We start from the raw sequence: 16,153 nt of genomic DNA on the forward strand, positions 1-16,153 counted from the left end.
ACCGGAATCTGTGGGATGCAATGAAAGCCGTTCTGAGAGGAAAATTTATTGCACTGAGTTCCCACATCAGGAAAACAGAACGAATACAAATAAATAACTTGATGCTACACCTCAAACAGCTAGAAAAAGAAGAGCAAGTCAAGCCCAAAGCCAAAAGAAGAGAGGAAATTATAAAAATCAGAGCAGAAATCAATGCAATAGAGATTAAGAAAACAATCCAAAGAATCAACGAATCAAAGAGTTGGTTCTTTGAAAGAATAAATAAAATCGATAAGCCCCTAGCCAACCTTATTTTAAAAAGGGAAGAAAAAGCTCAAATTCATGCAATAAGAAATGAAAAAGGAGAAATCACTACAGACCCAATAGAAATACAGAGGATCATCAACACCTATTTCGAAAACCTCTACTCTCAAAAGTTTGATAACACAGAAGAAATAGACAGATTCTTAGAAGCATATGAAGTACCAAAGCTAGATCAAGAGGATATAAAACTGTTGAATAACCCAATCTCTGCTAATGAACTTGAAAATGTAATTAAGGCCTTACCCACCAAGAAGAGCCCAGGCCCAGATGGATTCACTGCAGAATTCTACAAGAAATATAAAGAAGACCTAATGCCGACACTCCTCAAACTATTCAATGAAATTGAAAGGGAAGCAATCCTTCCTAAGTCATTCCTGGAAGCAAATATTACTCTAGTACCAAAACCTGAGAAAGACCCAACTATAAAAGAAAACTGTAGACCGATCTCCCTAATGAACACAGATGCAAAAATCCTCAATAAGATATTGGCAAATAGGATCCAGCAAATCATCAAGAAGATTATACACCATGACCAAGTGGGATTCATCCCAGGAATGCAAGGATGGTTCAACATACGCAAATCAATAAATGTAATCCACCATATCAATGAAGCCAAAAATAAGAATCACATGATCATTTCTATAGATGCAGAAAAAGCCTTCAATAAGGTCCAACACTTATTCATGATAAGAACTTTACAGAAAATTGGAATAAATGGTCTTTACCTCAATATAATAAAGGCCATTTATGACAAACCAACAGCCAGCATCATACTAAATGGCCAAAAATTGAAAGCCTTTACTTTAAAATCGGGCACAAGACAAGGATGTCCTTTATCACCACTCCTATTTAATATAGTACTGGAAGTACTAGCCAGAGCAATTAGGCAAGAAAGAGAAATAAAAGGGGTAAAGATAGGAAAAGAAAAAGTTAAATTATCATTGTTTGCAGATGACATGATACTCTACATAGAAGACCCCCTAAACTCCATTGAAATACTCTTAGATACAATAAATAAATTCAGTAATGTGGCTGGATACAAAATCAATACTCAGAAATCAATAGCATTCCTATACACGAACAACAAAATTACAGAGAGGGAATTAAGAGAAACTGGACTATTCACATTAGCAAGCAAAAAAATGAAATATTTAGGAATTACTCTTACAAAAGAAGTGAAAGACTTATACAGTGAAAATTATAATACACTGAAAAAGGAAATTGAAGATGATCTCAGAAAATGGAAAGACATCCCTTGCTCATGGATAGGAAAAACAAACATTGTGAAAATGGCCATTCTCCCAAAACTGTTATACAGATTCAATGCAATCCCAATAGAAATACCATCAACATACCTTATAGATCTAGAGAAATCACTCCTAAATTTCATCTGGAACCAGAAGAGACCTAGAATCGCAAAGGCAATTCTAAGCAGCAAAGACAAAGCAGGAGGCATCACAATCCCTGACTTGAAGTTATACTACAAAGCAACAGTAGTAAAATCAACATGGTATTGGAATCAAAACAGAGCTGAAGATCAGTGGAATAGATTAGAAGATACAACCACAACTACGAACACACTCAACCACCTTATCTTTGATAAAGGAGCCAAGCAGGTTCACTGGAAGAACGACAGTCTCTTTAATAAATGGTGCTGGAAAAACTGGCTCTCCATTTGCCGAAAACTAAAGCTAGACCCATGTCTATCACCATGTACTAAATTAAAATCTAAATGGGTCAAAGATCTGAATATTAAAACAGAAACACTAAATCTATTGGAAGACAAATTAGGTAGAAACCTTGGAGACATAGGAGTAGGTAAAGAATTCATGAACAGGACTCAAACCGCACGGGAAATACTTCCCAGAATCAATAACTGGGACCACTTCTTATTAAAAAGTTTCTGCATGTCAAAAGAAATCTCCAGCATAGTGAAAAGAAAACCCACAAACTGGGAAAAGATTTTAGTGAACTCTCTCTCAGACAAGGGCCTCTTGTCTAAAACATATAAAGAATTAAAGAAACTCAGACCTCCAAAATTCAAAGATCCAATCCAAAAATGGGCATCTGAGATGAATACGCACTTCTCAGATGAAGAAATGCAAATGGCAAATAAATACATGAAAAAATGCTCATCATCATTGGTCATTAGAGAAATGCAAATTAAAACCACACTGAGATACCATCTCACTCCTGAAAGAATGGCCAGGATCAAGAAAACCGACAACAAATGCTGGAGAGGCTGTGGGGAAAAAGGAACTCTCCTGCACTGCTGGTGGGAGTGTAGACTGGTAAAGCCTTTGTGGAGATCTGTCTGGAGATTTCTCAAAAAGTTGGGACTGGAAATCCCATTTATTCCAGCTATTCCACTTCTAGGCATATTCCCAGAAGAACTGAAAGCATCATACCACAGTGATATATGTGCACCTATGTTTATAGCAGCACAATTTGTAATCGCCAGATCTTGGAAACAACCCAAGTGTCCATCAACTGAGGAATGGATAAAAAAGTTGTGGTATTTCTATACAATGGAGTATTATTCAGCTATAAAGAAGGATCACATTGAGGTATTTATCAATAAATGGGCGCAGCTTGAGACCATACTCATAAGTGAAATAAATCAATCTCGCATGTGTGAATACCGAATAGTTTCCCTAATGTAAGTAATGATTCAAATATATAAAAATATGTGGTAATCATGATTCCCCATTAGGTGGCCTTGGAGCCTTATAAAGTTTTCACTCATTAATTAGAAAGGCTTTATTCTGGGCTTCTTGATATGAAAATATTTGAAGCTAGAGTATATGAAGTTTTATCCAAATATTTCAAGGAAAAAGACACTATGGTAACTACTATTAAGTCAGGTTATATGGTGGTGAAGTACTAGGTTGTTGAAACAGTCATGCTGTGACCTCTATTGTTATATTGTTATGTCCTGTTTTATCTCAGTCTCCCCCTTATTGTTTTAAAAAAATTATTTAGTCATTTCTTATGTTTGTCTTAATTAAAGAAAAAATTCAAAAAATTAGGATATATAAATAGTAACTCTTTTTGATTTCCTATTAACTTGTTTTGAAGTCCTGTAGTACTCCCACGATCTTGTTTTGACTGATTAGACTCTGTTCCATTCTATATGATAGTATCAAGTTTGAAGACATAGGCAACTACTTTGAAGACAATAAGATTCACTAAGATACCCATTCTGGTTTGACTATTGTCTTCTTTGGAAGTCCTGTAATGTTTACAATGCCTAAGTTTTATTGGTCTTGTTCTCTACTGTTTTGTCCAACTTTATAATATCTAATGAGATAGACAATTCTTTTTAAGGAAACAAGGGACAACGTTGATAACCATTGTTGATAAACTTGTACTCTGTTCTACACCTTGTGCTATGTCTATCCTTGGTATTGACTGACAGCTTTGTTTTGCCATATTTGACTGTATTCTTTCCCCCCCCCCCCAAAAAAAGTAATAAGCACTAAGGAGTAATAAAATCCAAAATGCGTAAATTTTGTTGTAAAAAAGAGAGGGGAAAAAAAAAAGAAAAAGAGCTCTAACGGATATAACAGCAAGTGTGTTTAGGAGTGTTAAATAGCTGACTATATCGATGTTTTTGGATCATTGAACACAGCTGTTTGCAGTCTCCCTGTTTGAATGTCCACCTTGTATTCTTTGATACTGTGATTTGAGGAACTATTTTCAAGATGATAATATGTAATCTACTAATAGGTGATTTCTTACTGTCATGTTTTTTTTTGTTTGTTTGTTTTGGTTTTTTTTTGTTTTGTTTTGTTTTTTTGTAGTTCTGTATTACGTGTACCCTTACACCGCTTTGGTTTGTTTTGTGCTTTTCTCTTTTTCCTCTTAAATTAAAAAAAAAAAAAAAAAAAGTGAATCGGTAATAAGATCCAAAATGTATAATAGATTGTTGTAATGATGGAAGGGAAAGAAAGTGCTCAAAAGGAAAGAACAACTAGGTGTACACATATAACTTATGTATGTTTAAGTGTGCAAGGTAGATAACCATACTAATAAGTTTTTGTTAGTGCATCAAACAGAATAGTTTGTGCTGTCATTGTTTGACTGTCTGTTCATTTTTTATGCTTTGACTTTGTAACTTGAACAACTACTTCTAAGATAACAATAAGTAACATATCAACTACTGATGATTTCTTATTGGTATTTTTTGAAATTCTGTATCATTTCTAGTCTTTTTTTCTGTTTTGCTTATTTTTTAATTAAAAAAAAGAAAAAAATGAAATAGCATCTCTATGAGAACTCATGAAGGAAGACAAACATGCCAGGGTAAAAACTGATAAAGCATTATCCAACATAATATCAAGAAGTGAATGATATTAGAACTTTTCAAAAATGTTCACCTGACAGAAAAATTGACTATAAGCCCAACACATTACTTAATAAACTCTCAGGGGAAGGTGACCACACCTAGGCAATAAAATAGACACAGGCTCAACTTAGACACATTCATGCATGCACACTCAAGTAGGATAAGAACAAGAAACATCATGAACAAAAAAAGCACTGCAAAATGAAGAATAATCCGGGCACCACAGTGGCCAAAGGCATTTCAGAGGGGTGGAATCCAAAGTACTTCTACACAAAGATCAAACAGCACTCTCAGAGATCTTTTCTCTTCTCTTCCAGGATTCTGTGAATAAAAGACCAGCTGGATGAAAAAGTTAACCATACCTGCCGATGTAAAGTAATCCACAGCCTGATGTGCAGGGCCATGGAAAACTAGTTTTCCTGAGGTCAGTAAGGTGAGGCTATCAAACAGCTTGAAAATGGAATACTGTGGCTGATGAATGGAGAAGATGATTGTTCGCCCCTGCATGGCCATCCTAAGTTAAGAGAGGGAAAAGAAGAGGTCATTAAACATCTGAACTTTGCATTTTCTGATAAAATACTCTATTCCTACCACTAGCCTGTTTATTTCCAATTGAACTTGATTTTCTTTTACAAACTTCTTCTCTTACTTTATATTATCTATTTGATAGTTGAGGAATCTAAATATAATGCCTTTATTTAAAAAGACTAGAGCTCCTTAAAAGATGGTACTTTTAAGGAGTCTAGAGTCTAGAATGCACTAAAAGGTTTATTGGAAATGTAGGTCCTTGGATAGTCTTCTCAGACACTGAATTAGAATTTCTAGGGGTAAGTGCAACACTCCAAGAAATCTGTAACTACATCCGAGTTTGATAACTCATTATGGGCTAACATTAAAACAATGCTGTTTTTTTTTTTTTTCGGTTTGCACTGATCATTTCAGTGTTCTTGGCTTTAGGATTGATTTTTGTTTTTGTGCTATGGTAATACAATTAATATCATTAAGCACTAAGTCTTTGTGAAATTTTTTGGAGAAAACTACACTGTAATTTTTACAAAGTTGTTATACAGTAGTTCCTATATTATTTTCTTCTTTTTACATGTAAGTCTTTTTTTATTTTTTATTTTTTTTGTCTTTTTCCTTTTTATCAGTACCAGGGATCGAACCACGACTGCCTGCTTGCAAGGCAGGCACTTATGCCGCTGAGCTAAATCCACAGCCCCTACATGTAAGTCTTAAAAGGCAACCAACTAACCAAGAAGGCACAGCTACCAAGATATAAGGTTGTGATTTGATCCTTGGTCAACATCCATGTCAGAAACAACGCTAAACTACCTTTCCACCGGAGTTATTATCAGTGGGTAGAGGAAACAAAGGTCAAAAATTCCTGTTTAAAACTGTGATTAAAGATATTTTATCAGAATTACTTGTAGCATTTGATAAATACTTACTATATGTTTTCAGTGTTTGTGTCTAAAGGGATCAGGCAGGAAAACCAAGAATTTCAGAGGCAAAAGCTAAGAGTTAGTTGCTTGTAAGCTAACAGGAGTCTTGTAACCCAGTCTGAAGATATGAGTATCAAATGGCTCCAAAGAAGCATGCTAAGAGAAAATCCTAAAATAGAATAATAAAGTGCAAAATTCAAAGGTTTAGTTGAAAAACACGAGTTCAATGTTACACAACAAAGAGTGTGTGTGTGTGAGTGTGAGCATGTGTTTGTCGGTGTTGGATGAAAAAGATTAAGAGACTGCAGCAAAGACGACCTATGATACACCTTCCCTCAGAAATGAGATTCCTGGCCACCAGGCAATAGGAGCCAGTAAAAGATGAAAAGCTGAGAGCCCTGATACTCAAAGTATGGTCTGCAGATCAGCGACTTCAGGTGAGTATCTCTTCTAAGAGAATAGGAATGAAGAATATTGCACTCCACCTCAGACCTACGGAAACTAAATTTGCATGTTAACTAGACGCCAGGAGGTAAGCATGCATAATAACTCTTGACAAGGATGGATTAGAGCTCTCTGCATAAGGAGAGAGGGTAGTATGTCACACAACACAAAATGTTTAGGAAAAAAACAGTGACAGCAGTTCTGTGACACAACCTCAACTGGCTTTTTTCTGGTGTCCTTGAACTACCCACTGTGAACTGTGCAGCCTCTCTGCAGCCGCCTGTGCTCTGCTCTAGAACTACTCTGAAAACATCTCCCACACCCCTATGCAGAGAAAAATTTACAATTCTCACAGTGGCCTAATAGCTCCATGTAACCTCACTAACCCAGCCCACTGCCATCCCATTTCTACCTGTGATGGGCTGAAGTATCCTGCTCAGAACTCATATGCTGGAGTCCTGATACCAGTACCTCAGAAAGTGGGTACATTTGGAGGTAGAGTCTTCAAAGAGCTAATTAAGATTAAACAAAGTCATCAAGAGGGTCCTAACCTAACTGATGTCCACTTAAGAGGAGATTAGGACACACACACACACACACACACACACACACACACACACACAAACAAATGCACACATACAACCTCACACACACAGAGAAGGCAGTCACACACACACACACATGCACTCACGCATACACACACACACACACACACACACACACACACCTATAAGCCAATGATAAACAACTCAGAATAAACAAGCCTGGGAACATCTTAATCTCAGACTTTCAGCCTCCAGCGCTGTAAGAAAATTGATTTCTATCATTCAGACACCTGGTCTGTGGTATTCTGCTGTGACAATACCCTTGCCAACCTGCTCTCCCTCTAGTCACAGGTTCTGTCCCTCTGGTTGGTTTCTTTGATGCTCCACAAATAGCAGGCCTCCTCGGGCCCTGCACCAAGGGTTGTTCCCTCCAACTATGGCTCTCTCTTGCCACCTGCAGCCTGGTCTCTCTCACTGCCTCTCAGCTCACATATCACAGCCCCCATCCCACCATGGCCAGCCTTCCCTACACTCCTGTTTCTTCTTTCTTGACAGCACAGCTTTGTTTCTTTCTAAGAAAAAGAAATTTTGCTGTTCAATTCTGAGTTCCCTTCACTAAAAATGCTAAGCACACAGATGTGATCAGTGATTTATATTAAATAAATGAAAGAGCAATGTTCCAGCAGCATTTACCTTTTCAGGCACAAAATAACATCATATGCTGTGCTTGAATCTAATCCAGTCGTGGGCTCATCCAGGAACAAGATAGGAGGGTCAGTGATCAGCTCCACTGCAATACTGGTTCTTTTCCTCTCTCCTTTGGACAAAAACTAAAACACAAATCATTATTAGAATCTGTAGATATGACCAGGGTCCCTGTCATTTGGTGAACTAACCTGTAACAGTCCTATAACAGACAATCTATCTCTTATTTCCTTATTATTCTGAACAGTAAGTAACCACACACTTAGAGAAGGTTTCCCTTTCACCAGATGAGTAGACTGAGACTCAGTTCAGAGCCGTTAAATGATAAGACCTGATATAAAGCCCATACTTGTCACAGTTGTGGATGTGCCTTATAAAGCTGAGCATTTCATTTTAAGGTAGGAAATTAGAACCCTGAAGAGGCATAGTACTGACACAGTGAAATCACACTCAAAACAGAGCAGAAAGACAGGAGAAAAAAGAGGAAAGAATCTATAGAAAATTATTAGCCTTCTAACAATACATCTCCCTAGTATTCTGGCCAAAAATCTCCAAGTAAAATTACAAGGGAATGAACTGGGAGCCAGGAAAGCTCACCTTCTACCATATGAGCACCTTTTCAATTTCCATACGGCTTTCCAGACTGATTCTGCCTATAATCTGTCTCAGTGCACAATTCTGATTTACCCTTTCAGACAAATCCAGAAAATGGGATGTTGCACAGGCAAACTGGCTGAATTTTGCCACCAGGCAGGGTCACTGTGTGTGGTGAGGGAGGTAGCAAGGTTTGCAAGAGGCAGGAAGTGAGAAATAATTCTGTGACAGAGAGCCTTCTGAGAGACAATAATTAAATGTTACTCATTGGTGCTATTAACAACTGAACTATAACAGACACTTCATGACAGTTCAGGAAATGTAAATCAAAACAGGATTGACACACCTGGTGAGATGAAGATATATAGTGTCCGTTTTGATAACTGGTAGTAGTGCTATTTAGGCAATTTCCTTATTTTTTATAGATATGTAATAAGTATTCAAGCATAAAATGTTATAAAAATTCTATAAAATATTTCAGAAACAAATAGTTGTAATAATCATTGGAGAAGATTTTAACAGCTGAGATAATCTAAGTAAACAGTATGCAAATATACAATCTAATTGTATCATAGTGATCAGACTATGTTCTTTACGTCTCTTTTGTTTAAAATGCAATTAAAAATTAAAATTATTTTGATTGGCTAGATTATATGAATTCTAAAAGCTCAACAATGGCCTTTGTTTTCCACAGAAATACAAACAAGTAGTTTAGGGCAACGACTGCTTAAATGTGAAGAAGAGAGTAAAAGAAAGTATCTCACTCAGAAAATCAGGTAAACAGAACCAAAGCAAAGATCACAAGCACTTATAAAAGAAAAAACAAGTGCTAAATAGAGACACCTCAAAGTTTTTTTTCCAAACAAAATATACTTTATACAACAGACTGTCAACAAGTAAAGATATTAGCTGCAGCTCTTATAGAATTCCCATTCTTCGTTGTTCTAAGGACAGCTAAATCACTGCAATCTAACTAATATATTTGCCTCCAACCTCCACATGTCAAAGCTTCCACCCTGACTGGTCAAGTCTAAATTTCAATGATTTCTCTCATTTTTCTCCTTAATCTTCACAACTCACAACAGAAAACATTACTTTGTCTGCTCTTTGGTACCCCTGCACACAATGGTATATCAAAATTCTAAAAAAAGGCAAACAAGAGTCTGGAAATGAATACTAGCAGAAGCAAGATAAAAGAGGAGAGAGGTATGAGACAAACATCAAAAGAAAACATATGGAAAAATAGTGTGAGTAAAAACTACAAGTAAATAATAATATGACGGAATATAATTTTGGAAGCCACATTAGAGCAAAGTGAAATAGAGCAGGAATTCTTGCCTTCTCATCAGTCAATTTCAAAAATATGCCTCAGAAACACATTGGAACAAGGGGCGGGGAGGAAGAGAGGGGAACTGAAATGAGGAAGAGAGAAACAGGGGAAAAAAGTTAGTACACAGCTATTAAAGAGCCTGGAAAGATTTTATTCCCTAGCTATGATTCCCTCAGTTTTATTCACAATACCTTGGAATCTGCCACTCCATTCAGATCTAGCTCAGCAATTAGATCGTTAATCTTCGCATTTTTTTGATCATTCTTCATAGTTGTTGGAAGCCGAAGAGCTGCTGAGAACTGTAAATGTTGTCTCACAGTCAGCGTGACCATCACAACATCATCCTTCAGACAACACGGTATTTTAATGAGACATCTTGAGTATTTTCTAAGACCATCAGTCTAGTATGTGTATTTTAATCCTCACAAATTACATACTAAAGGCAATTTCTAGCTAATCGTGATCTTTCAATTCTACCAACTGCAGTTAACTACATACACAGACATTTCCATCCCCCACTGCACACCCAAGGACAGCACAGGTTGTACAATTACTAATAGCAGACCGCTGCATACAGGGATTGCCCATGGATACCTCTCTAAGCTAAGGAAAGGAGAAAGGTGAAAGGAGAGCAGAAAAGGACAACAGTAGTGGGTTTTAGAAATGATGCAACAGTTGGAATTGATGCCTCTGCCGTAGGAGGCTCTTATTCCAGATCCTCTCTGCCTCTTCCTTTAACACTACCCTCAAATAGTGGAATATTATGAAAAGTTGGTGTAAAGAAATTTGTTTCTACAAGCACATCATGTAATTCACTGGAAGCACACTAATGCGTAACTCAAGACATTGGCTCATGTAGAAACAGAGAGACCCATGTATGCTTACTTGTACCACATAACCTGAATTACACTTGAAATCAGCGGGTGGCAGTTCTCCATTTATCAAAACATCTCCAGATAATCCACGCGAATCCTTTCTTCCAGCTAACACATCTAACAACCTATAAAAATACATATATTTTATGGGATTTTTTCCCCTCCAACACAAGCTGAAACTCTCAGCTACTCTCAAACCAAATTTTGTTCCAATCATAAACTAGTTGAGTCCAAATTCTACTCAACTTATAAGCTAGTAAAAGATTCTATAGTTCAACTAGATTCGATAATATGTATGTATATACACACACGCACACACATATGAAAAATATTCCCTTACAGGGAATGTTAGAGAAGGGGGAAAGAGACTAGGGAGTAAGAAAGGATAATAGTAAAGGTGATAAAAGCAAAGTGAGTTATCTGCATGTATGAAAATGTCATAATAAAGCTCATATTTTTCAGTTAATATGTGCTAGTAATTAGAATTTGATAAAGAAAGATTACATCACTTAGTAACACTGCAGTTATCTTTGTGTAAGTGCATTTTTTGATCTTTGCATAATAACAAAATTCCCTAAGGACATATTTTTCAAAACATTTCTCCATTCTTTACAATACAAGATTATGCTTTATTATAAGTATTAAAGCATAATTTTTAAATTCTCACTTTTCTTTTCATTATGTGCCATAAGAATTCTCAAAAATATAAACCAAAGGCAACATTGGCTTAGTCAGCACAGATCTCTGAAATGACCCTTCAAGTTATCTACTTTGCTGGGTCAAACTGAAGAAATGTTGTCCTTTGTATAACTGATGTCCTCAACTTTACCTTCTGCTCCACTTGCCTCCTTCAATTTTACCGCCTTATTTTTCTTCCTTATTAGCTCCTAATAATGTCAACAGCTGCATATCAATCATATCAATCTGGCATAGCAGATAAATGTAATTTTTAAATATCACACTTAAATTGCACTCAGAAGGTTTGCTTATAGTTTTTGTTATACTCACACAGATTTGCCTGCACCTGTAGGCCCCATAATGGCATTCAAGCCAGGTCTCATAATCCCACTGTAAATACAAAAAGATACTAATTTATTGTTTGACTTTAACCAGTTCTATTAATTTAGGGTCTGCATGGAATAAACTCAGTGAATAAGTACCAACACTTTAAAAAATATTGATTAAATAATTCTATATATGAAAGATGCTCATCCCAAGACAAGACTTATATGGCAAGAATATGGCACAGATCCTGTGAATTCTGTTCACTTATGCTCTAAGTCACTTATCCTCTTGGAAAATGACATATCCAGGTTCCTGGGACTATAGCTCAGAATACAGCTCAGTGTTAGAGCCAGTGTTTAGAATACAACAGACTGTGTTTAACCCCAGTAACAACAACAAAGAAATGTTTCTTTAAGTAAGTAACAGATTTGCATTTACACTTACTCCTCATGACACAATGTAAACTACAAAACAGTTTGTGAGTACTGTTTGTTGATCAATATCTTCACATGTCCAGTTGTTATCTACTCAAGTTCTGCATGAGGAATTAATCACTGATTCACAGACTATCAGTGGTAGTGGGCTCATTATTAAATTCTAATCAGAACAAAAAAATTAGAAATCTAAAGGCTAGAAGGAAACACATTAGAGGATTTGAAAGCATCAACATATGTTAACACTCAAGGAAAATGTCTTGCCAGCTGGAAAAACAGGAATTTTAAATCTATACTTCAGTTAGATGATTTCCTTCCTTGTTAAGTAGTTGATAAGTGAGCTAGAAAATACGACTTACCAAAATGGTACTCATCACTTCAGCAAAGGACGTCCTTTAAGGATAAACAAGCAGAGAATAGACACAAGTATTTTTCAAATGAGCTAAATGGATGTATGAGAGTAGGGAGTGTTTAGGTAGAGTAGAGAGGTGAAAAAATTCAGCAGAGCCATTGTAGCTGGACAGCCATGGTGAAATGGAGGCCTGATTTAGCCTGGTAAAAACCCTGCTGACTATGTCTAAAAACCCAGGAATCACATAACAATTCCTGCCAGAGTCAATCCTATGATTATGTAATTATCGTGAATGATAAATTTCATGTATATTTAACTTCAGGTTTATGAAACTTCACGCTTACTTAAATTTCATATTCATCCTACGATTGTACCATTATCATGAATGACAAGAGAGGACCTCAGTATTAACTACCTGTTTTTCCCTGAACTGTCACAATTATACAACAGCTAGTGAGAAGAAGGCAAAATCTACCTTTTGCTTAGCTCATTACCAGAAGCATCCCTCACTGAAACATTGGGCAGAGAGAGTGAGAAGTCAGTAAACCTAAAGCAAGCTGTAAGAGAAACTCTTTCTTTTACAACCTCCTCTCACAGTGCAAAACCATACTGATGATTGCTAAACTTTCAAGGTACATTTATTGATAGCTCTTGATGTATCTTATCTATAGCTACCTAATAACTTATTCTAAAATGACTAGAAATAATTTTGTTATTCATTAAGGCTTCACTGCTAGAAAACATTTCCAGGTTTTTTATTTTGTTTTCTTTTTTGTTAGCTTGTTTCTTGCAGTCCTGGGGATTGGTAGCTAGGATTATAAGCATGCATCACCACATCAGACTAAAGTGGATATTTTAAATAAGTAAACCAGAGTGGGGAGGCAGAGGCAAGCGCTTGCCCTATACTCCAGCAACCATCTGATGACACTGCCCACCAGTAACAAGCTCAGGTTGGGAGGCAGAGACAGGTCCCGCCCCTCCACTCCAAAGACACTGCCCACAGGTAACCAGCTCAGTGGGGGGGGGGGAGGTGCGGGAGGCAGCAGCCATCCAAAGACACTGCCCACAGGTAACCAGCTCAGTGGCAGGGCAGGGGCCAGCCCTGCTCCCTCATGTACTTCAGCAGCCAGCAGAAGACACTGCCTACCAGTGATCAGCCTGGGTTGGGAGATAGAGATAGAACCTGCCCCCTCATGCACTCTAGCAACCACCGAAAACACTGCCTGCAGGTAACAGCTTGGTGGGGAGGCATCAGCTGGCCATGCTCCCTCATGTACTCCAGCAGCCATCAGAAGACACTGCCTGCCAGTAACTAGCCTGGATTAGGAGGTAGAAGTAGAACCTGCCCCCTCATGCACTCTAAGAGCCACTGGAAGACACTGCCTGCAGGTAACCAGCTTAGTGAGGAGGCAGCAGCTGTCCCTACCCCTGCATGCACTCCAGCAGCCCTCAGATGCCTGAGCTCCAGGTAGCCAGCACAGGTGGGAAAAACAGCAGCTGGCCCTGCACCAGCATGCTCAATGGCTGGTGAGTACTTGGATACCTGTAGCCAGCACTGACCAGGAAAACCCAGGAGAACCAGTCATGCTCCAGAGAAATGGTAGCCAATGCGGAAAGTGTGTGGGATCCCACTGCCTGCTTGTTTGGAAGAACCCAAGCAAATATCAAGAAAAAAAAGCAAAAGGCAGTTATTGGTCTCCAACCCAACAAGAGCAAGTCCAGGAGATGAAAACATGGAAGAGATCAGGAATCATACACTTAAGGTTTCTGAAGTAATGGCAACTGAAGTAAAGGAACAACTTCATGAGGCTATAAAAGAAACTAGAACAGAAATACTATCTCAGGTAAAAAAAGACATGAAAACCAGAGAATTGCTAGGCATCTCTAAAGAAGACAAATAAAAAGAGAAGCATAGGAAAATAAAGGAAACTGTGAATGAATAATATAAGAGAGATTTAGAATGCATGAAATAAAGTCAAAGAGATATCCAGAAAATTAAAAAACTCCCTTGAAAGCTGGCAAAACCACTTGAAAGAAACTGAAGACAGACTTTCCGACCTTAAAGACCAGCATGCAGCTTGTGATCCTGAAAGGAAAGATCTCTTAAACACAACAAGGAATCAGGAAATAACAATTCAATGACTGCAAGATGATACAAGGAAAAATAACTTAAGAATAATAGGTGTAAGTGAAAAACAAGGGTCAAAACAAATGAAATAAAAAGTCTATACAGAAATAATGGCAGAAAACTTCCCAAACATGGGAAAAGGACATGATATACGATAAGTGAGGCATACAGAACTCCAGCTAGCCATAATCAAAATAAATCTACGAATAATCAAAATTCCAGAAATTCAACACAAGAACAGAGTAATAATAACTGTCAGGGAGAAGAAACAGATCACCTCTAAAGGAAAACCAGTGAGAATCATGACAGACCTCTGAACACAAACTATCAAATCAAGAAAAGCTTGGCATGAACTATTTCAAGTCCTGAAAGAAAACAACTTCCAACCCAGACTGATGTACTCTGAAAAACTGTCTTTCAAAATTAATGGAGAAGCAAGATACTTCCATGACAAAGAACAAACCAACTTACAGAGAATACTGAAGGACATTCTAGAAAGAGATTAAAAAAAAAAAAAGACCACAGTTCCAGGAACAGCAGCAGAGCTGCTCACCATGCAGAGCAAACAACTGAATGGGGGAGAAAAGTAGGCAGCTAACAGCAGGAAAATAACATGGCAGAGAGGAGCCAGTGCATGTTAGCCGTAACCATTAATGTAGATGGCCTCAACTCACCAACAGAAAGAAGCACAGACAGAGTGGATCAGGAGACAAAATCCATCAATATGCTTTATTCAAGAAACACATTTAACCCCAAAGGAAATTCACAGACTAAAGGTCAAAGGAGAGAAAACAATGCTCTATGTGACAGGGAATCAGAAAAAAAAAAGTAGGGGTAGGTTGCCCATCAACTGCAGAATGGGTAAAAAAGATATAGTATTTCTATACAACGGAAAGCTACTCAGCTATAAAGAAAGATAACCTCAAGGCTCACGTAGGTAAATGGATACAACTTGAGAACATGCTCATGGGTGAAATGGTTCAGAGTCACACAGGTGAACATGGTGTTTTCTCCCTAGTACAAAAATCTAAAGTTAGTAGAATCCAAAATGCACAATAGATGTTTGAAGGTGAAAGGGGAGGAGATGTCTAGAGGGGGAAGGCAGTAGCCATTGTTAATCTATATTCTGTTTTGAAACCTTGTATTGTTTTCGTTGTTGTGTTTAGCTTGTTTTATTCTGTCTTGTTTTGTTTGATTTTATCATATTTGTTGGCATGGACAGCTACTTCAAAAATAACAAAAATGTATTGTAGTAGCCATTATTGATTCCCAATTATCTTGTTTTGAAGCCCTGTACTGCGCTTTACTTGTTTCCTTTTGAATGATTTTATTCTATTTTGTTTTGTTTGATTTTATTATGTTTGATGGTATAAGAAGCTACTTTGAAGACAAGAAGATGCATTATGGTAGCCACTGTTGTATTCCTTTTGTCTTGTTTTGAAGTCCTGTATTGCCTTCATTGTTTTGGTGCTGAGTGGTTTTTTTTTCTGCTCTGTTTTGTTTGATTTTATTGTGCCTAATGGTATAGGAAGTTATTTTAAAGATAGCAAGAGGCATCACAAGGCCAATGTTGGTTTCCTTTTACCTTGTTTTGAAGTGTTGTATCACACTCATTGTCTTGTGATTGTCTCTATTCTGTTTTATT

At 37.3% G+C, this 16,153-nt stretch overlaps 1 protein-coding gene across 4 annotated transcripts in view; it reads right to left on the reverse strand.

The window, feature by feature from the left end:
• LOC100716628 (broad substrate specificity ATP-binding cassette transporter ABCG2-like) overlaps window positions 1-16,153 on the reverse strand; it is a 110,100-nt gene that overhangs the window by 70,210 nt on the left and 23,737 nt on the right. For 3 of the 4 annotated variants that reach the window (XM_013150087.3, XM_013150084.3, XM_013150085.3), the window contains 5 exons: window positions 11,598-11,657; window positions 10,600-10,714; window positions 9,906-10,058; window positions 7,779-7,915; window positions 5,014-5,165 (listed from right to left, as the gene is read on the reverse strand). In XM_013150087.3, coding sequence (XP_013005541.1) covers window positions 5,014-5,165; window positions 7,779-7,915; window positions 9,906-10,058; window positions 10,600-10,714; window positions 11,598-11,657 — 617 coding nt within the window. The remainder of the gene's footprint in view (window positions 1-5,013; window positions 5,166-7,778; window positions 7,916-9,905; window positions 10,059-10,599; window positions 10,715-11,597; window positions 11,658-16,153) is intronic. The other variant, XM_013150086.3, reaches the window with a different exon arrangement.

This window comes from Cavia porcellus, unplaced genomic scaffold (assembly GCF_034190915.1).
Source record: "Cavia porcellus strain 051 isolate PalLab524CR breed Dunkin Hartley unplaced genomic scaffold, mCavPor4.1 scaffold_4, whole genome shotgun sequence".
NCBI lineage: Eukaryota > Metazoa > Chordata > Mammalia > Rodentia > Caviidae > Cavia > Cavia porcellus.